The sequence below is a fragment of the Pogona vitticeps genome, chromosome 12, assembly GCF_051106095.1.
Source record: "Pogona vitticeps strain Pit_001003342236 chromosome 12, PviZW2.1, whole genome shotgun sequence".
NCBI lineage: Eukaryota > Metazoa > Chordata > Lepidosauria > Squamata > Agamidae > Pogona > Pogona vitticeps.
This window is the reverse complement of record NC_135794.1, coordinates 17,115,015-17,136,855: the sequence shown is the minus strand read 5'-3', so window position 1 is coordinate 17,136,855 and position 21,841 is coordinate 17,115,015. Positions and strand designations below refer to the sequence as shown.

The 21,841-nt window shown below is 43.5% G+C and overlaps 1 protein-coding gene across 8 annotated transcripts in view; it reads right to left on the bottom strand.

Moving 5' to 3' along the window:
• CHD2 (chromodomain helicase DNA binding protein 2) overlaps positions 1–21,841 on the bottom strand; it is a 70,203-nt gene that overhangs the window by 34,005 nt on the left and 14,357 nt on the right. For 3 of the 8 annotated variants that reach the window (XR_013538913.1, XM_072981586.2, XM_072981587.2), the window contains exons 3-12: positions 15,752–15,962; positions 15,155–15,241; positions 14,377–14,442; positions 9,503–9,564; positions 8,448–8,570; positions 6,873–7,022; positions 4,735–4,868; positions 3,664–3,889; positions 2,833–2,933; positions 1,003–1,047 (exon numbers count right to left, since the gene is read on the bottom strand). Coding sequence is in view for 7 of the 8 variants with exons in the window: in XM_072981586.2 (XP_072837687.2) it covers positions 1,003–1,047; positions 2,833–2,933; positions 3,664–3,889; positions 4,735–4,868; positions 6,873–7,022; positions 8,448–8,570; positions 9,503–9,564; positions 14,377–14,442; positions 15,155–15,241; positions 15,752–15,962 (1,205 nt within the window). In the remaining variant the exon portion in view is untranslated. Of the gene's footprint in view, positions 1–1,002; positions 1,048–2,832; positions 2,934–3,663; positions 3,890–4,734; positions 4,869–6,872; positions 7,023–8,447; positions 8,571–9,502; positions 9,565–13,425; positions 14,306–14,376; positions 14,443–15,154; positions 15,242–15,751; positions 15,963–21,841 lie in introns of those variants that run through there. The other 5 variants (XM_072981588.2, XM_078380905.1, XM_078380904.1 and 2 more) reach the window with 3 other exon arrangements.

Below are 21,841 nucleotides of genomic sequence, written 5' to 3'. Positions count from 1 at the left end.
TGGCTCGCGTGCCTGCAGAGAGGGCTCTGCGTGCCAGCTGTGGCACGCGTGCCATAGGTTCGCCATCACTGCTCTAGGCCATTAAAACATTTATCTGGAAGTCTCCCTCAGTCTCCAACTAATTTGAATTCAATGCAGGCTACTTAGATCCTTAGAAGAGCAGCCAAAACGCTGCTAGGCTAGCAACTTTTCATTTACTTGGGCTCCCAAGTATCACCCAAAACAGGATGTCCCATGAGCAGATCCATTTATACTCACTCCCTGCAAACATAAACACATATACACACACACACCAACATGCACAGAAGGACAGAAAGCCTTCTTCACCTACATCCGACTGCATCTATTGATAACAGTGGCAGAAACTCTCTGAGGCTTCAGGAAGGGCATTTTTCCTAGATCCTTCCTGGGCTCCCACCCAACTGCTAATCAGGCCTGACCCTGCTTGGCTTTCAAAATCAGATGAGACACGAGTGTGTTCCAGATAATACAGAAAAGAATCCAATTTGCTTCACAAACCACAACTCTTATGACAACCTGCAACGAGCTGAAAAACAGCAGCTTCCATAAACCTAACTGACCAGAACAGGGGTGGAGAACTTCAGAGGTCTGGAGGTCCATTCCACCAGAAACCCCATTATTGCTACACACAACGGCAGCCCTTCCCCAGAAAACCAGAAGCACCAGAACGGTGACTTCCACTTTTTAAAAAACTTTAATACTGATGTCCAAGTTCAAGAGAAAACAAATGCTTCCCACACATATCCAGGATGCCCTAGAGATGTGGTCATCTTCGTTTTTGTCAAAAATTGGGAGAAGAGGTGGGTCCAGGGGTAGAAATAGCAGAGAAACCATGCGGCCCATAGGCTCAGCGATTCCCTCATCTGATAGAGGTCAACACTTGGATTGGCAGTATCTGCCGTCGCTCCTCTTTAACACCACACTAAATCTCTTCTTATATACTAATGGTATTATTTTAGCCAGTCGTTTATTCTGCCTTACCTGGAAAGTCAGACACAGGTGTCGCAGATTTGTTTGTCTTCGTAGCTATACATCAATACCAAAAGAGCAAAAAAATACAGTGTTTTAATGCTTTGGCAGCCATAAAGAAAATAGTATGCATATTCTATACTGTATATTGTACTATTCAGTTTAAGGAAGGAAGAGCCACAACAGCGAGGGCTACCCTGGTTTTCATCTGAGTTGGCCATTTTTCCAAGACACCACTGCTATATAAAAATAAAGTAAAAGGAGCCACCACCATTCCTATGGCATTGCTAGGAATTCAGTCACCATATCATAAAGCTAAGAATCTAACAGATCTAAAGTACAGTATTAACCAATCCTATTGTTAGCTGTTACAGTCACCCCATCATCATGAAACACAGAATGAAATGCACATATCTGAAAAATAAATATCAGTAAGATCAACAAATTACAAAATGACATTTAGTAACCATGTCTTTGAAGTTTAGTCTGTTTGTATAAATAAATATCTTCCTGGTTTTATTAACAACCTGTGAAGATTTGGTACTATTCTCCTTGACTATATTTTACCTGACAAAACAACTGCTTTGCATAGGTTCCCAGCATCTGACAACCTAATGCAACCTAATACCAACAGGAGAGCCACACAATGCCCATCAGTTCTATGACATAGCGCACATTCTAGGCTGAGCCAGCTCCACACCTCTCTTCAAATGGGACAAAGCAGGCTGGATTGCAGCAAAAAACCTGTGTGAAGAATGCTAACTGCCTTGGGTGGTAGCTAGCCAACCTGACATGCCCTTATTCCATTTCATACAGTCACACCCCATTAGCCCCTAAAGCAGTTAGTCAGCCTTCTGTTCAAGTATCCTCCATCATCCACAGCTATTTTGATGGATTTACCCCTTCCTTATAATTGTACAGTGGCGCCTCGCTTAACGACGATAATCCGTTCCAGGAAAATGGCTGTTTAGCAAAAACATCGTAAAGCGAAAATAAAAATCCATTGAAACACACTGAAAACCATTCAATGTGTTCCAATGGGCTAAAAACTCACCGTCCAGTGAAGATCCTCCATACAGCGGCCATTTTCAGTGCCTGTATAGCGAGGAATCCGTCCCTAAGCACAGCGGGGAGCCATTTTAAGCACCCAGCGGCCATTCTGAAAACCCGACGATCAGCTGTTTTTGATAGTCGTAAAGCGAAAATCGGTTCCAGAAGCAGGGAACCAATCATCGCTAAGCAAAATTCTCCCATTTAGACCATCGTTTTGCGATTGCAATTGTGATCGCAAAAACATCATCATAAAGTGGATTTGTCATAATGTGGGGTAATCGTTAAGCGGGGCACGACTGTAAATTTAACTGCACTGTAAATTTGCTAAACAACAGGTACAACTCACCATCAGATAAAAACCTCTCTATTTTTATTTTTCCGTGCCCTCATTCGTTTCTTTACTTACAACATTTATGTTACCATTTCACAATGTTTTTTCAGTAGTTTACAAAATTTCTTAAGTATCAGAACCAAAAAAGTAGGACAACCAAGAAAATCATGTCATAAACATGCATAAAAGCAGCTCCACCAATTAGTTTTTGTCTTGTTCCTATAAATTGCCCCTACTAAATAATCAATTAGTTTAATCTACTACACATTGTAGATGTATAAAAACAACTTTCAGCTGGCCTTCAGTTTCCATCTACTGGAGTGAATAAAGCCGACAGTCAGACATGATGGGAATTATAATTCAACAACATCTGGAAGACCATAGGCCCTTATTTACAGCTAGCAGCTCAAATACCTATGTCACTTAAAGGTTAAAAACCAAAAGGCCACTGCACTCACCAATAACTCTTTCCACTATTTGGTACTGCTTGTTCAATTCAGCAGCCAGTTCTTGCTGGCAGTTAAAGTATTCCACATCTTCTGGGCTCACCTTTGACAACCTGTGCAGGAAAGAGGCAAGCAAGACCGTGTGTGAAAGGGATGCCAACAGGAACTAGGAAACTTTAGTATCATTCTACCCTTTAGAAAAGGAAGAACTGAAAGCTACCTGGGTGGGAAAAGGCCATGGCTCTGCAGCTATGGCATGCCTCCTTTCCTTCCTGAATTCCATGGCTAGTATCCCACTTAGCAAAGTTGGATTGCCCTGCTTGCACAATGTAGAATTGTCCCACTTGCTGCTCTTCATGCAGTTATCTCTATGAAGAAAATCCACGCTTTCCTTATGCAACACCAAGGCTTCTGTAAGTGGCTTAATCCTCATTACTATGCTGGCTGGACTTTCTTCTTAGCAGATGCTTAACAAGACGCTAGCCCATACATTTGTTTATTTCTTCCATTTTATTTCCATTCCACTTTTTAACCACAGAAGGGATCCAGAGTAGATCATGTTTAGGAACCAAAACAGCCCAACATCACCCCATACTCTACAAACCATGCAAGCTAGCTAAACAAAACGTATTTTATTCCCGTATGAAATAAAGAACCCTCTTAATCTATGGAAGCAAGGAGATGTTAAACAAAACTCTTGGCCACCAAGAGATAGACAGGCTGATAACAGCTCACCTACACTGCAGCAGAGTAGCATAAGACTCCATCCTGCATGGTGGCTTGTGCCCACGCATTCTACCAAGTATTATAACAGGGCAGAAGAAGGGTGGGGAGGGGGCTTACCACTGCTTGATTTCTTCCTCTTTCTTCTTGAAGTTCTCCAGCTTCTTCATGCCTTTGACTTTCTGCTGCTGGAGGGAGTCCTCGCTCTCCCAGGTGCTGTGGATGTATGACCAGCCTTTCCACTTAATCAGATACTGAGCCTCCCCTTCCTCATTCTCGGGATCAAAGCCAGCACAAGGGTCACCACTGGCTTCTGTGGCATAGACAGTAGTGGAAGCACCCGTGGCTGCCAAGAGAGAGGAGGTGGACATCAGTAAGATTCTTCCAGGGTACCCCATTTTGTACACTCCATTACATTTCTACTCCCTGCTTTTCTGAGGTTTTTCAGCCCAAAAACTGCTGGGCACCCTAAGTATGTCTTGTCCTCACTCAGCTGTTCTGTAGGTTTCACTCTTCCACACCGTAATTTCTCTTCCGTATATATTTTTATATTTCTTCAAGCCCTAGGATTCTTGCATACAAGTTGACAGCTTCCCCCAACACAGAAATGGTTCTGTTTTGGCTACACAACTATCCTCCCTCACTGAATTCATCAGCTGTTTGTTCACTGGGTGGTCAACCATGTCTTGAAGCCAAGGGCTCCCTTCCTAGTTATGTCACATGGGAAGAGGGGAACGGTGCAAATGTGCACACAAATGCAGCCTACCATAGTAAAAGTTCCTTACTCCCATATAAACAAAAGGGCCTCCTGCATTTCTCACACTACTGCTCCAGTAGAATCTCTTTAGTATGCAGGTGAACATAAAACGGTGCTCTTGCAAGGACCTCTTTTATTTCAGTTCACATTTAAACGGACAGCTTCCTAATGCCCTGGGTCCTTCTGAGTGTGAGATTCTCTGCCTCCTATAATAAAATATCTTCAGCCTGAACACATATTCACATACTGCTTAAAATTCTTGACATGCATATCATAAATTAGGTAGAAAGTGGTGTCTTTTTCTAGGTCACATCAAATTGCTGGTCATTACCCAAAAAGGACAAAATTAGGGTTAAAGCTGCCAGGGAAGGGAGGCAAATCTCTGAACTGTACTGTACACACTGCCATGTCAGAGAAGGCAACTGTTTGCTCACCTCCTTTTCTGCCCACCCTCATGTCCAACACCTTCTCAATCGTCTCACTGTTATCCTGCTGCTCTTCAGCTCCTTCTCCAGTCATCTCAATCAGGTCGTCTGAATCTGTCTCAAAGTCATCATCTTCCTTATAACTATATGGCAGGATCAAGAACAGACAGCAAGAGACCTCTTTTTCAATCTAAGCTGCATTCATACAAACTAGAAAAAGAGAACAGAATCTCTCACAGTCTAAAGGCTGAACTCAAATACTGTATAAAACCAGATCAAGCGACATTAGCCTATAAGAACAAAGCTGAACACCGGCAAACAGGCAATTCCTTTTTTTTTAATCACTGACTGTAGTTTCACGGGAGCTTGGTGAGTTGGAGAGCCTGGCTGCTGAAGCAAGGGGCTGGCAGTTCAAATCCTCAATGTGCCTCCCAAGAGAAGCCAGCTCAAATCATCTGGGTTGGGTGTGACTGGTGCGATCAGGTGCCTTATTTCAAGCAAGCCTCCCGGTCACAGGCTGCCACCAGAAGGCAGAACTGGTAAACCTCTACTGAGTATTTTCTATCTAAAACACCAGGGGAGACTTGTCATAACTTGGTCTTGGTGGCACATGACAGTTATTGTAACTCCACAGAACTGTACAAACTTTCAAACTCTTCAAAACTCCTCATCAGAGTAGACATTTTAAAAAGAGAACATGGGAGAACTCCAAACATCTGCTAGACGTTTTAGCTGTGACGTTCATAGTTAAACTCAGACCCAAGCTTGCATTCCCCTTCTTGGGACACTCCTCATACTTGCTTAGAATTTAAAAACTGCCGAGTTACTTTTAAACGTACTGTACGTAGTTAGAGAATCAACCTCTCCATGGAGTTGGCTGCCAATGTGTTTTTAATTCTTAAGCAACTTTTTAAATTTCTGTAATTAAAAAACAACTAAACATGTTAATGGCTTTATTTTAAAACAACAGTATTCTACAAGCCACTGACTTGTGACACAAGACACACTGTGAGGGGGTCACCATGAGCATCCTTAGCAGGCCATATGGCTCCACGTCATAAGCCCAGGAAACTTTGACAGAGAAAGACAGAGTGTGTGTGTGTCTTCCAGGCCCCCAGTTGGCAGGCATACACCATTGCAGGTGGAGGAAGGGTCACCACCCAATGCCGGCCAGCTGGATGAAGGTGCAAAAGTGGGAGTAAGAGTGTAGACATTGCAGAGCTCAGGGCTGTTGTCATCAACTACATCAGATGAAGGAGAGATGTGGAAAGGGGCAGCCAGGCACTGTGACTCCATCTTCCTCACCTCCACAGAAGAGCAAACAAGGATACACAACAAAGAGGCCCAGCTCCACCCTTCTGGCCAAGGAAGGGTTCAGGGACCTGAGACTCTGGCAATGCAACCCACAGCTGACCCAGCGTCACCTTAGCCTTTTCATCTTGGCATCCTTGCCGCTTGATGGAAGCTGCAGCGCCTACCCCAACCCAGCTTTGGCGCAGAGACACAAGCGGCAACATGCACACTAAAGGAGGCTCCAGGAGGGGCAATACCATGGGACCTGGTTCACATCACTCGTCTTCACCAGCTCTTCCTAAAAGGACTGTGCCCCAGATTGGGACTCATACTTCCCCCCCGCTTTTCTGGATCTGTACTTTCAGAGACTCCAGTGAAATCAACTGTGGCCCCAGCCGGACTGATTGAGCCCAGGGTGTTAGTGCTAGAAACTCAACCACTTGGAAAAGCAACAGAAGGGGCAGTAGGAGCTGATTCTAATTAAAGTTACCCTGCATGATCAAACCAGCTACAACCCATGGATTTTCTGCTGTTGGATTCACATAGCAAAGTGACTACAGAAATACCCTCTTTAATTATAAAACCAGCAAAAAGAATTACTTTTGCACCACAAAATAAGTTATTCCCCTTTAAGTTACAACCACAGCGGAATTTATTTATGCTACAGTTATTGCAAATGATAACAACAACAACAACAACAACAACAACAACAACAACAACAACAACAACAACAACAACAACAACAACAACAACAACAACAACAACAACAACTTGTATTAAACTAACTTGTTACATGTACTAGGTTACTTCCAAATTGCCCTCCCCCTTTCAGGAGGAACAAAACCCATCATTACCTGACATTTTTGGCTGCTCGGCGCCGGGTCTGTCTTTTTGGTGCTTCATCATCTTCATCATCATCTTCTTCTTCAGATGACTCCGTTTTTCTTCGCCTCTTCCCCCGCTGGGGCTTATGACTCTTCTTTGCAATGGTTTTACCCGCTGCTCTAAAATCAGCATTAAATAGACAGTCTACAATCGATTTTGGAATCAGAAGGGCAGAAAAATCCATTAAAAAGTAGTTTTTTAAAGTATTTTCTCCCCCCCCCCCAACAAAGCAGTGGACTCACAATTCCAGCAGGCACAGACCCATTAAATCAAAGTGTGCTCCTGATCCTTTCCTTTAGCAAATCCAAACAGAAGCAGAAACAGAAACCCCATGTGTTTTTAAAAGTAGAAGCCGTTTTTTCAAAAACTCAAGTGGTCACTTCAGGTTTCACCTGGAAGGGCTTGTACAAGCCCCAGAAGGGTCCTGCGGCCAGTAAAAAGGCCACTGGACCTGATTAACTTGCCCACTCCCTGTTCTATCACCAGAGAGTGTGATAGCCGCCTAGAGTGGTCGCAAGACCAGATAGGCGGGATATAAATAGAATAAATAAATAAATTAAATAAATAAATAAATAGAGCTATGGGGAGGCCCTATGGGGAGCAACTGAACAAACAAGACTGCTCCCTGAGGTTCCCGCTAAACTGGGCGCATGCGTGCACATGACTCCACTTCCCTCCACACAGCTGCCTTCCTCCTCTGTGCAGTGATCACATTAGGTTCTAGTCATGACAGAACCCAGCATGTTGGGGGTGGGTGGAGACGCATGTGCATTCAGGGGCAAAGCTGCACACGCGAGAGAGGCTGAGAACTAAGAGGGTAGGTTGCTTGTCCCTATGACATTTAACTAAGGCTGTGAGATGTAAGGTTACATCTAAAACAGAGAAGGGCACAGTGAGGCCAGTGGGCCATATGTAGCCCCCCAAGGCCAAGCTGCATTCTTCAGGCGCCTAAAAGACACCACCCATTCTACGATGAAAAATAACTCATTGTACAACTTTTCTTCTGTACCTGGAAACCTCAAGGTGTTGCAGTTTTTGTTTAGCATAGTGGAAGGGAGATCCCACAACCTTGCCTCCCAAGTAAAAAACCAGAAGTGGTTCTCCAGGAACCTCTTGGTTTTTTCTTTCAGTTTTCTGAGCCTGCTACGGCCCTTGACAAGTGCTGGCGGTGAGGATACAGCCTTTAAGTTTGCTGAAGGCGCTCACCCTTCTTCTGAAGCAAACTGCCAAGTATGAACTGAGTTGCATCTCAAAACTTATTATATTTCAAACTGCGAAGAGATTATTCCCAAGGAACTGCAAGGAAGATGTGAATTGTCTGACCCTTCCTTTGTATTTCTGAACAGCGGCCAGAGAGAGAGAGAGAAGGAGAGGGAGAGAGAGAGTTAGCAGGCAAAGCTTCTACCAATGGTCTGGAAGAAAGGTTCCACCTGCTAAAGATTTGTTCCATGTGTCATTGCTGAAAAGCACAGGAGCAGGGCCCCAAGGTGGGGAGGGGGAAGGTGCCCACCCCAAGACAGACAGCACCTCCAATCCCACCTCACCTTCTCAGGACAGGTCTCCTCGCTTTCACTTTCTTCTGCTCCGGCTCACTGCTGTCTGCACTGGTGCCTTGTTCCTGTCCATCTTCATCTTCGTCCCCCGAGCCCTCCCTCTTCCATTTATCTCTAGATTTATAAGCAGAATGTCAAAGGGATGTATTGTTATTATTACTAACATTTTTGCTGGTATCTCCACTGCACATCTGGAAAACTTTTCTGAAGAGCAGTTCCAAGAAACCCCAGAAAGCAGGGCCACTGGTAGTCCAAAAAGCAATTTTTCTCTTAGGTAGAGTAGCATAGGGGAGTGAAAGGAGACCAGGTTCCAAAGGGCTCTTTCTGTTTACACGGTTGTGTGGAAGAGAGAATTTCAGCACATATGCCTTGCCAGAAAGGAGACAAGCTGCATCAGTCAGAATTCCCTCTTTCATGTAGAGGATTGTACCCCTATGTCCCTTTGCATTTGGCCATTCTAGAGAAAAGAACAGGGATGTACAAGGTGAAAATGTTAGGTTGCATGGCACAGGATGTTATCCTGGCAACATGTTGGACTATATTGTCAGCCATCAAACTGACTAGAGGATTAGGAGTGTTGTGGTGTAACACATATGTTGGGTCACTAAGACTGGTCTAGAGCAGTGGCTGTCAACCAGTGATACATATACCAACACTGGGATGCAAAAGTTGTCTATAGAAATGTTTGCAGATACCAGGAATCTCCAGGTAAGGCTCAGAAAGAATCCTGCCTGAAACCCTGGAGAGCTCCTGCTAGTTATATACAGTAATGCTGGGCTAGAAGGACCCACAGTTGGATTCTGAAAAGGCAGCTTCCTTTGTTTCCATGTAAAGTACACAAGGCTCAGATCGCTGCCCAGGGACATTTCAAAGGCTGCTCTCAGCAGGTGCCAAACCCATCTCAGAAGTTGCCATTAAAGCCATAAAGACAGCTGTGTGCAATGCAGAAGTGGTGGGAACATTTCAAGGATTAACTGAAGACAGGCATCCTTCTAAAAAGGAACCCAAGGTTTCTTCAGAATCAAGATGCAATCCTCAAAACTTACTGATTTTTCAGCTGTTTTTGGCTTCTTCTTTTGGGGCTCTCACTCTCAGACTCGGTATTCCCCTTAAATGAAAGGAGAGAGGAAGGCAATAATAAAACAAGGCTGGCTGGACATGACAGACCTGCCTCCTTGACGTTCCTGCTCATCAGAACATGTCAGATTCACGATCCTTTACATTCCGTCTCCAGAAGCAATTTTACCTAGTACAATCAATAAGATGAACTTATCATCAGGCAGAAATTTCCTTGCAGGGCCACACTCTTGAATGCCCACAACCTTGAAAGTTTATAAAAGGATGCAAGTTGTACCAAAAGTCCATCAATGAGCAAAGAGAATGCCCAACAAGAAGGGGGGGGGGGGGAATGCAAAGAAGCAACATTTTAAATGAGTTATCCTCCAAGAGGCCCAGGGGAAAAAGATCCCTCCCCCCCAAAAAATGCTGCTACTGATGTGGCAGTCGGAAAGGCAACCGGGCAGGAAATAATGTGGGCTTAACAAAGAAAAAAGAAAAAGCGGATTGGCTTAGATCTTTAACAAAGCAAGGAATTACATGGCCCAAAAGCCACATGCAGTCCTGGGATAGTTCCTGTATCCCAAGGACAACTGTCAGAATCTACCACCCAAATAAATATAGAGACGGATTTTTTTAAAGGATAATCTCTCTTTCTGGCGTCATCGGGAGCAACAACAGTCCCCTTCAGCAAAGTGCATGCCCTTGCTTCAGGATCTGAGGAACAAAACATTTCCGGCTCCGCCCCCCCCCTTCCAGTTTCAGGAAGAAAATGGTTTTAAAATGCATTCTGAAAAGGGGTGCAGGCCAAAGGGCCAAAAATATCCAGAGATTCTCAGAGCTTTCTAGAAAGTTCCAAGTATTGCTCACCATAAATGGAAAACCAATGTGTAAAAATGCAGAAAAACTACAAGCGAGAAAGTTGTGCATTGCATCCAGAGTGATTTTTGAAAGTTTTTTTTCCAATTGCAGGCCTAATACTGCAATTTCTCAGTGTGATTCATAAAGGATATATTAGACAGTGCTGGACAGGGGCTTGGGAGCCCATGTTCAAATCCCCACTCAACCATAAACACTCCCTGGGAAGGTCAGGCTTGGGCGCATCATTTTCTGACAGCCTGATCTTCAAAACACAGCACTGCGGTGAGGAGAAGTGTGCACAATGTCTTGGTATCATTGGAGGAAAGGCAAGATACAGTTGTTGCTAACAAATAAAACAACAAGCGATCCAAGCTGTCTCAAAAGTAGCAAGGTTTTCTTCAACAAACTGTGGACTCAGGGTACAAAGAATTTGGAGACAGATGAAAATCGAAGTCTGATAACTTCAGAGCCACACGGGCTGGCTCTCCCTAAGAGTCACAGCGAGAACTGAATTCTCAGCCTCTGGCTCTCTGAGCTAGCCAACAAGCCAGCAAAGATCACTTGCAGATTCTTACATCAGATGACTTATAATGCACAGAGAAAATAAAAATCTACTCAGATCTCAGCAGGCAAGCGTCTGCTTACTGATTTCTTCAGTGGACATTACACTTTGGGGGCAGGGTGGGAGGTCCTAGTCATAAAAAGATGGAAGTTATTCCATGTGTTACTCCCTGGCAGTTTTGACAATGCCCTGTGGGCCACCTCCACAAAATGTGTGCCAAATAAAGCTTGTTAGGTCATCCAGATGCCAAGTGAAGTGACCCCTTGAGAACTGTGCAAGGTGCCCAAGGGCATCAACGTGTGGTGCAAGAAAAATAATTTATTTACATTCTTAATTTATTAGTACTGTTTCTTTCCTACCTTTCCTCCAAGGAGACTGACTGGCATATCTGGCTCTTTCCTTTTTTGACAATACTACAGAGGTGAGTCAGGAAACTAAACTATTGCCCTGAAAGTTACCCACCAAGCCTGACAGCTTGGTGGAGGATCAGAATCCAGCTCTCCTAAACCCCCGTCCAGTATTCCAGCCACTGCATCTTGCTCAGCTCGAGGCCAGTGAGCACATTATTATCATCAGCCCTTTGTCTGCACGAGAATCGGGGGGGGGGGGGCACCCTATCCCTTCAAGCCTCAATGAGGCAGAAAGAGAAAACTAAAAAGAGCCATGGGTATTCAAAGAGGCAGTGGGACGAATTTCTCTCTCCAGCTTCATCAAATTCTCTTGGGCACCTTTGTTGTATTCCACTGCTTTTGTTATGGAGTTTGTTTATTTTTAAGCACCGCACACAGCAACCTTGCAAAAGTCCTCCAAAAATCTTCCCTCTCCCAATCATAAAAACAGTCTTTTATTCCCCACCGGTAGTTTCACCCGCCCAAACACACAACACAACACGCAGAGGTTTATTGTCTTCTATAGTTCCCCCACCCATGCCACCCGCCCAGTTCCCCATAACCAAGGCTGTCCTGTCTACCAACTACTGCTTGCCGTAAAGCCGCCGCACTGTGCTGGTGAATGTGTCACATCCTCCGCCGGATTCTGCTGCAGATAAGAGGTTTTTTATGCACGCTGGACTCTGGCCTAGCTTGGCTGAGATTTCTGGCCCTCTGAAGCTTCTGTAGCCGGCCAGAAGCTCCTCATGTTATGCAGCCCCACCCCATAAAAGAGGCAGTCACACAAATGTCCGCATCACCAGCTACTAAAAAGCACAGGGTCACATTTACTATCGATGGGGCAGGAGAGGGGAGGGGAGAAGACAGTGGCATTGCAGTGGGTACCTGACCAGCTCTCCAAGACAAGAAAGCCTAAAAACTGGGTCTCAACTACAAAATTTCTTTCAGGTCTTTCTTATCCACAGGTCCACCTCAGCATAATTAAGCAGTCCTTATGGACACTTAACTGAATTCAGCATTAAACTGTATTCATTTTAGATGGGAAGGCTCAGTTTTCAGACATTGGCCTACATGCAGTTTGATCTCTGGCAAGACGCAGGGTCTAATTGGGACTACGCCACCATTATTACCAAAACCACCTCCTACAGTACCTATATATATTATTTATATATATTATTTTAAACAATTTCCTCTTGCAACCTTAAAGGAATATGTTGTACTGTAAGCCAAATCAGAATTTAGAGTAAAGATGTTGTACAACAACCTGGGAAGGAAGTAAAACGGCTAGAAGAATTTTGACTGGAAAATGGTAAAAGGCCCCCCACTCCAAATCAGACGTATTGGAACAAAGGGAGCTTTTGAAATAAAGCTGCAGGCTATTCTGCTTTGACTAAGAAATAATTTATGGCCAAAATCCCATCGTGCACTTCTACTGGATCTCATTGCTACTGCCAAAATTAGAGATCCACTCTCTCCCCTACATCTTCATCAGTATACCCTACAAACCTTTTCCAGAGAACCAAAACACCTTCTGGTACCCCAGAGGGCTCAGCAGGAGCAGGAAGGAAAGACAGTCCTGATTTTACTGCCATAGGATACTAGAAATGCACCACTGGATCTTGGCCTCAAACATAAGGTCACGTTTTATCCAAGCAAATTCCTTCACTAACAAATGGAATCATGCCTTTTCTGTAAAATAAAGAAATGAATAAAAATAGAGAGCTCACAGAAGCAGCCTAAGGAAACCTCTCTAAAACAGCAACAGCCAGTATTCACATGTGGGAATTCATTAACTAATTTAAACCCCACTGCTAGAGTTAAGCTGGTGTAATTTAATGTGATGACAATGCCTTTGTTTCCCTTTGGGTGGGCTCGGTTTGCTATTTTCCCCTTTCGGAAGGGAAACAGGTATTCTTTTTTGGTTTTTACAATATTGTGTGGTATAGCAAAATTTACTGTTAAATAGTTTCAAAAGCAAAAAAACACACACTAAGAAATCTCATACCTCATCGCTTAACTGATAAGAGATATTGGGGAAGAAAACAGGCCCAACGATAGCGAAACCACATAATATTGTAAAACAAAAAAGGTCAGCACTTACCTGAGCCCCTAGAGGGCATTCTTGTCTGCAGCGGAGATCTGGGGTGGGTGTGACATCACCAGCACAGTGCATGCTGGGCCATCGTTACAGAGAGAGGTGAGCCAGAGAGCCTGGTATTTGCAGAACTTGGAAAAAGGAAAACAAAAGCTGACATCAATAACATGCCAAGACTCCTAAGATCTGGTCCTTCAGATCAATCTGGGGGCAGGAGAAATCAGAGGACTCTGCGCCCTTCGTAAACTCCACAACCAGTTGAGGGGCATAAACAAACTGAAAGCAACTTCTTGTTGGCTTTTCCCCATGTCCTGTCTTATCAGAGCTCCTAGAATGCCTTGGGAGATCATCACAATAATAATCTGTGTGGATTCTGCAAAGCAACATTACTCTAGAGAATCAGAGCATCCCCACTCCGATACAGAAGGGTTAAATGAAGTCAACGCCTCCAGCAGGAAGGTGCCCCAAAGATCCTCCACTGGCCTATATGGACAGGGAAACAGCAGTTTATGCGCACATGCGTGTATCCTGCAGAGCTCAGCTGATAAAAAAAATTATTGGCATATGGCTACTCATTCCAAAATTTTTATTATAATAGCTAAATCATCGTAAGCGCTTTGGCTGTCACAAAGTATACGGATGTAGCCAAAACAACAATAACACAACAAAGAGACTGACAAGCTCTGGCTGTTTCTGTTCTAGCATTTGTCAGATTGCACAACACAATGAAACAAATTTCACTGTAAGAGGGGAGACCATCAATCCCTCAGAGGGCCAAGCGTCAAAATATTCCAGTCTGAGGCAAAATGTTCAAGCGGGGGTGCCTGATGCTAGGCACCTAAATCCATATATAGGCACCCAAGCATAAATGGACCCATTTTTAGAGGACTCCCCCCAAAGGGAGGTGCGGGTGCCGCTTATATTTTTAGGTGCTTGAATATAAATTTAGGTGCCTACCTTTGGACTTCCAACTTTGACATTTTCAGTCTGAGTCTTAATTTTCCTGAGTCTCATTTTCTCCATCTGTAAAAAACAGAGGGGAAACCACTGCTTACCCTCCTTTGAAATGGGCAGGTTTGTGTGAGGGGAAGTGGGGGGAAGGAATATGAACCAAAAACTGAAAATGAAACAGCAACCACTTACAAAAAAAAGAGAGCAAAGAAAAAGTGGCATGTTTCATTACCATCTCGTTCTTAAAATGATATGACAGAGGGAGGGAGGACGAATGTCTCAACTAATAAATAAATTTTTAAAAGAACCAGACACCAAAACAGAGGTCATCTCATGCACTGAGTTCAAGAGGCCACTAGCAATCTCTATACAAGAAGCAGTGGAGGGATGGTTTGATGAAACGTAACACTACACCAATACACACACAGACACACACGTTTGACATGCACAGGAATGCATTTCCATGCTGTCTTGATGTTCCAAGCAAGGCCGTTCTTGCAATCAGCTTCTCCGTTTTATTGCAACTGTTCCTGACTTGAATTCAGTTTGTGCAACGGTGCCTTTTTGACCAACAGAACCCCAAATGACTCTACAGGGAGACCCTCGCTTGGGTCAGATTGCAGGAACGGGGCCTCACCAACTGCAAAATATAACTGCCACAGCGCCACCACCGACAATTGCAGACCTAAAAGGAAACACGAATCTGAATGGCTTGGCTACTTTCATTCTTTCTAATGATTTCCTTCTGCTCCCTCTTCATCTTTCCCCACCCCTACTCCCTTACCTCTTCATTTATATTAAAACGTGAAGGCTCCTGCCTGCTCCGGTTTGACCTCCGCACCCCATAAACATCTGGATATTCTTCCCACATCTGCAAAATAAACCAAATTAGCATTTTATTCTCATTCTTTGCCCAAAGATTCAGAAAAGTTATACATTTCCCCTTATTCTCCTTACAAGAACCCTGTGAATCCCATTCACTCTCATCACCTTCATCTACTGAAATTAATGGGGCTCTTTCTTCCAAGTTAGTCAGAAAGAGAGGCATCCACACATACACACCTGGTCAGGGATCCAGGAGCCAAATTTTGTACCACATTGATTTCCAAAACACAAAACTAGACATAACCTAAGGTTTAACTTCCAGTTTTGTAACACTACATATTAATTTGGGGGTATAAACAATCTGATGGGTGACTTGAACTGCAAAGCAATCATAAGAACCCTAAAATGGAAGATCTTTTTCCCTGTGTCTTCCAAGAGCACAAGCCTTTGTGCCTCCTATTTATGTCTTACTTCCTCTCCCATAAAGAACATACAAACGGGTCCCATTGCTGAAACTAGCAAGTTATAAAAACAGAGAAACAAAGAAGTCACATACTTTTTTGACATCTGCTATCCTTTCTTTCTTAGAGGCCGGCTTCTCTTTGGCTTCGGGAAGTGTCTGTTGGGATTTGGAACCCGTTGATCCACTTTCAGATTCAGACTGACTTTCGGAGGTCTCTGAGCTACTGTTGGATTCGCTCCCATGGTCGCTGCCTTGCTCAGTGTCAGACTGGCTTGCTGAATCGGACTCTTCAGATGCTGAGTGGCTATGGGGAAAGAAGCACATTTCTTGTGATCAACAGACCTGTACTTTTTGCTCATTAAATATCCAGCCACTTGTGGTCTTCCAGGTCATTATTCAACTCTGTTGCCAAATTAGTGAAGGTTTATGGGAACTGTAGTCAACATATAGAGGAAGACATGGCCCACAGCTGATTCCACTCCCTATAGGAGAAAAAACATGTCAAATCTTGGGCCTTTGTTCCTTCAAGAACACCCCCAAGAACATGAACATCATGCTTTAGTCTTTTTTACAAGATCTCATTCAGAAAAGTTAACAGGCCCCCCAATAGAGCCACAGGAGGCAAAGGTCAGGCCAAGAACTACTAGCTAGAGACTCCTAGCTCCAATTTAGGGGGGAACAGCACTGAATCAGCTACAGGTTTTGATCCAAACTTTACATGAAGTGTCCGAGGTGCCAAACCCGATCCCCAAACCAGGTTCAGAACCCTGAAAACTTACTTTAAAATTCAGACTGAAACCTGAGATGATTTGGCTGTCCTGAAGAAACTGGACCCAACTGACTACACCTGCTGCCACGCCTGTGTTAGCATAGTTAAAAGCCAAGGGTTTGGACTAGCAAAGGTATTTATCTTCAGGAACACTGAGCGTAGTCAGGATAGACAGCCCCTCAGTAGAGGCAGGTCTACACTTAAGGGCACTGTGATGAAGCCTGACAGGACTGCCTGAGGTTGCCAGCCTGAACTGAGCTCAGACAGGGTGCAGCCCTTGGACACAACGGCTGGGGTTGCACCACCACCTGACTACTGAGTCCTGCTGGTCCCCAGAGAGCCGCCAATCGAGGGCCAGTGCCCTGGACCCCTAAGCTCCTGGTCTGAAAGTTACAAGAGGGTTAAGCCCAGGCACCCCCAGGGCTGGCAGCTTCAAGAAGTTACTTATCCGGCCCTGCTGCTAATCATTCACGATCCTTTTTTTATTTTCGGATGTGGCCGAGCAAGCCCTTCGATGGGTGAGCAGAAGACAGCTGTGTGGGGGGCTGACCTCCTTCCCTACCCCCTGCCATCATGCTCTCCCGCCACCCACTTGGCTTTCATGTGCTCTGGCCACCCACACAAGGCCTGCATCAATTCCAACACAACCCTAGTCAACAGCAGCTGCACCCCCTGGACCCAGGAATGACATGCATGTCCAAAATGGCTGCCTCTTGATGAACAGGCTCCAACAGATAGATAGATAGATAGATAGATAGATAGATAGATAGATAGATAGATAGATAGATAGATAGATAGATAGATAGATAGATAGATAGATAGATAGACAGACAGACAGACAGACAGACAGACAGACAGACAGACAGACAGACAGACAGACAGACAGACAGACAGACAGACAGACAGACTGACTGACTGACTGACTGACTGACTGACTGACTGACTGACTGACTGACTGACTGACTGACTGACTCCTTCTATACCACCCATTTGGCAGCCAAGGCCACTCTGGGCGGTTTATAACAAATAAAAACAGAGTAACAAAATAGCAAATAGTGACATTAATACATAGGGGTGGAAATCAAAAATCATAAAATGAAGTAATACAATTATAATACAATAAATACAATTAAAAGCCTAGAAGAAAATAAAAACATGGAGCATGGCAGTATGATAGAAGCAATATTAATGTTGTTCTTGTTATTATTCTTGACATTGTTGTTAATAAATTTTCCATTTCTACCACTTTTGTGACTATTGTTTTATAAAAACTCAGAATCTCTCACTTATTATAAATTAATCAAGTAAAATATCAGAGGTAAAGACACTGAACAGATACTTTTTTACTTCCGTCAAAAGATACAAGGTTAAATGCAAACACAGTTGTCAGAAACAGCCACTTTGGTCTGTTTCATCTTGTCTAACAAAAATAAAAACAAAAGCAAGGTGTCTGAGGAGGGTGGACTGGAAGTTTTGAAAGTTCAAATTGTAACAAATCTATCTAATGTGCCACACACTTTATGTCTGTATTTTGCTTTCCGTGACAGGGTTTTGAGCCAAATGTTCCCAAAATCTGAAAATGTAAAAGACAGAATGCATCAAAACATAGTATATGCTTTAGAAACCCCTCGTGTTGTGAAATCTTTAAAAAGAAGTGAAGAAAATGAAGAAAACTAAAATGTATTTCCTCATGAAGCTGGCAGGGGGCAGCAGGGAAATGGCTGGAGAAAGCAAGAGCTGTGAGGCATGTGGTCAGCAGCCATTTTGGGAGCCTTCTGCCGTCTCCTTTCCACCATTTCGTGCATTTTCCCTGCTCTCCTCTTCCCAAGCAGATGCCTTGGGATCGTTAAAAACAAAATTAAATAGAAGAGACTTTGGATGCACTTCAAGACAGTCTGCAAACAGGTCCATGGAACAGTAAAAGGAGAGGAATTCAATGAAATTGGCCACCTCTTTTTCCCCCCACATCTCCCCCAGAAAAACTGGGATGAAGAGAGACCACCGAATACAACACAGTAAAGGTTTCCCGTCTCATAGATGAAGCCAACATTATCTACTGCTGAGTCTGGAGTGGAATCCAGCCTTGAAACAAGGGATGTGTGTCTGTTCCCCAACCCAGCTTGTATTGAAATAAAAGCACCCATAACGGGCCCCCAATCGGCCTTGTGGGTCCTTCTGGTGACATTTTGACACGACATTTTGTCCAGGCCTGTAACATTATGTGCAGATTTCTGGTTCTCTGGAAAGAAGCTCATTCTCATGAATGAGGAGACACAGATGGCATGGGGACAAACTAAATTGTATAGGCGTGATGGAAGGACTTTCTTTGATCACGGCATTTTCCTCAGTTTTTCCCTTCTCCATTTTTAATCATGGTGTATGAATGACAGGTTTAAAACGGGGTACTACTCTGCTCTGTCATTCTCTCCAGAAAATAAGACCTAACCTGAAAATAAGCCCTAGTAGGATTTTTCAGGATGCTTTTAATATAAGCCCTACCCCAAAAATAAGCCCCAGTTAAGTGAAACCCCGTCCTCCATCCTTGTGCAGCAACCAGAAGATGACAGGACTGTATTTGAATACATGTAGATTGTTGTACTTGAAAAAAATAAAACATTCCCGGAAAATAAGACCTAATGCATTTTTGGAGCAAAAAATTATAGACGACCCTGTCTTATTTTCGGGGAAACACGGTATATATATGAAATTTTGGTCAATGCTTCAGACATCCAAGCAGGTATAGCTTACAAACATTCAAGAATAATAAATTTGTATTTAAGATGACAGGACTATTCTTCGTTTTTGCTGCAAAAAAAATAGCAACCCGAACACAATCTATTGTAATATTTGTTGTCTTTCCTTAAACAGGATGTGTGCGTGTGTGCACGCATGGACACACACAGTATCTGTCTGTCGGTCGGTCGTTGTCCTTAACCACCATAGCCAGGGATTTTAGGAATTGTAGTAAAATAAAAACAACACCCTGAGGACAAGCAATGCATGTCCAGGTACATCGAGAGAAAAGTTCTGGTTTCAGACATGAAATGCCTCCCTCTGTAACCATTCTGACATCTACAGACTTAAATATACTATACACATGCCCTAAAATATCAAAACTAAGTGAGCTTTTCCAGTCCTGCAGGTCTCTTATTCAGGCTGGACATTGCAGTGATGGGAAGAATAGGGTTCTTTCTCAATCTCCCTTTTCTGTTTGACTACTGTATAGAAAACAGTCATCAGGAAGGAGATCTACCATCAGTCAAAGTGTGCATCTTAGACAAGACTCAACTCGTTTGTCCTAACCATTAGGGAATACTCTTATTTTGGCTCCAACTGACTGTTCTTTGTTTGTTTGTTTTGCTTGGTGTGTTACTGTCAATGAAGGTTAATCTCAAGATTTTCTCATACTGTGATCCCCACATTTCTGGATGCTTCTATTCTCAGCCACGCACGAGCAATATGCTTCAACAGAAGTCAGTGCAGGATACAGTGAGTGACTGGTAGTCCTTCATCTATAAAATGGAGAAAGAAAACTGACACCTCAAATTCATTCTACAATTTTGCAGCTTCCATCTTAGGATTCTGCTTTAACGACAGACCATGAAACATTTGGTAAAGCTGTTACCCATTTCTTCCTTGACCCCAAGTTCTGTAACGCCCAGTGTGAAGATTCACAAACGTGAACCAGCTCTTTAAGGATGCAGAAATACTAGCCTCACAAACATAAACCACCCACCCGTAACTTCACCCTGTGTACAAGGACTTCACAGCCTAGCAGGCTTCAAAGGCTCACACGTTTTTATTATTTCAATGATCTAATAAAGGGTTTACAGTGTGATTTTAAATTAAGAATTGAATTATTACTTTTGTTTACATTTACTCCACACTACATACTACAAATATGTTTTGCACTTACAATGGCTGAACTTCTGTCGCTCAGTTCTGCAAGTGCAATGAAGATATCATTAGAGGCCATTCGCCACTGATTATATTAAGACAGGCCTTCCCAGATCACATAACAACTTGATACAACAGTGCCTTTAATAACTCAACATCTAACCTAACACCATGCTTTTCACTTTATTTTAATTTATTATGTTCTCCAGTGTCTTTTTACTGCAATTTGTTTTGTACTTTTTAATTTTATGGATGTTGCCAAGCTCCCTGTCATTATGTTATTGTTGTTGTTTAGTGTTGTAAACCGCCCCAAATGGCCTTGGCTGCCAGATGGGCGGTATAAAAATTAAATAAATAATAAAAACATACAAGGGCAAACAGCAGCTGATTAAAGGCAATTTCAGGGTGCACACAACTCATACAAAATGCACTGAAATCACCTGCACCCAAAATCCTGAGAGGACGCTTTTAATCCTGAGCAAATTGTTGCTGATGATGATGTCAACCCCCCACTGTGCAACAGGATTTCAGCTACAAGGGATAAATGAAACAGAACTCTTGTGAATGTATAAATAACACCAGGAAAAGTGGGCTTTTCGTATCTATCACGGCATTACCCAAGTGTGTTGCTGGAGTGATTGATAGAACATGAAATAAAAACATTGAGAAACTTGCATTTTCTTGTGCTTATTAATTTTCCTCTTTAATCCTGTCTGCGATGCAAGGCAGCTCAGGCCGATAAAGGAAACCGAGAAGCACTCAATATTTTTTCTTTACCCATTCCTGATCTTTTGGAGTGGAAACAGGAAATGAAGAGATTCTGGAAACAACAAATGCAGCTGCTTCGGCTGCTCAAGAAGGATGCAGGAACACTAGCCTTTCAGCGAAACCCAGCCCTTTAGAAAATCTGCTGAGATCCAGAGAGAGACGGCAGGAAGATCAATGCAGAGCAGTCTGTCATTAAAAGAAATGGGGGGGGGAGCAGCTGCCTTGTCCTCGCTGGTAAAAAGGCAGGGAGTAGGGAAATACAGTGGTGCCCCGCATAGCGACGATAATCCGTTCCGAAAAAATCGTCGCTATCCGGATTCGTTGCTATGCGGGGAAAAAACCACTGGAACGCATTAAAACACGTTTAATGAGTTCCTATGGGGAAAAAATCTCACCGCTATGCGGAAATCCTCCATCCGGCCGCCATTTTCACTGCCCGGTAAGCAAGTAAAGGGCGTGAAAACACTGTGTGCGGCCATTTTATTTACCCGGCGGCCATTTTGTAGCCGCCGATCAGCTGTTTTAAAAACATTGTTATGCGATAATCGGTAAGCGAAATGCTTACAAATCATCGCAAAGCAATGTTTACCCATTGAAAACATTGTTATGCGATTGCTTTTGCGATCGCAAAAACCTCATCGCTATGCGGATTCGTCATTAAACGGTACGCTCATTAAGTGAGGCACCACTGTAATGGTGTGGAATAGCAATTGTTCATTTCGTAAGAGATCACACAGTTTTCTCTTAGC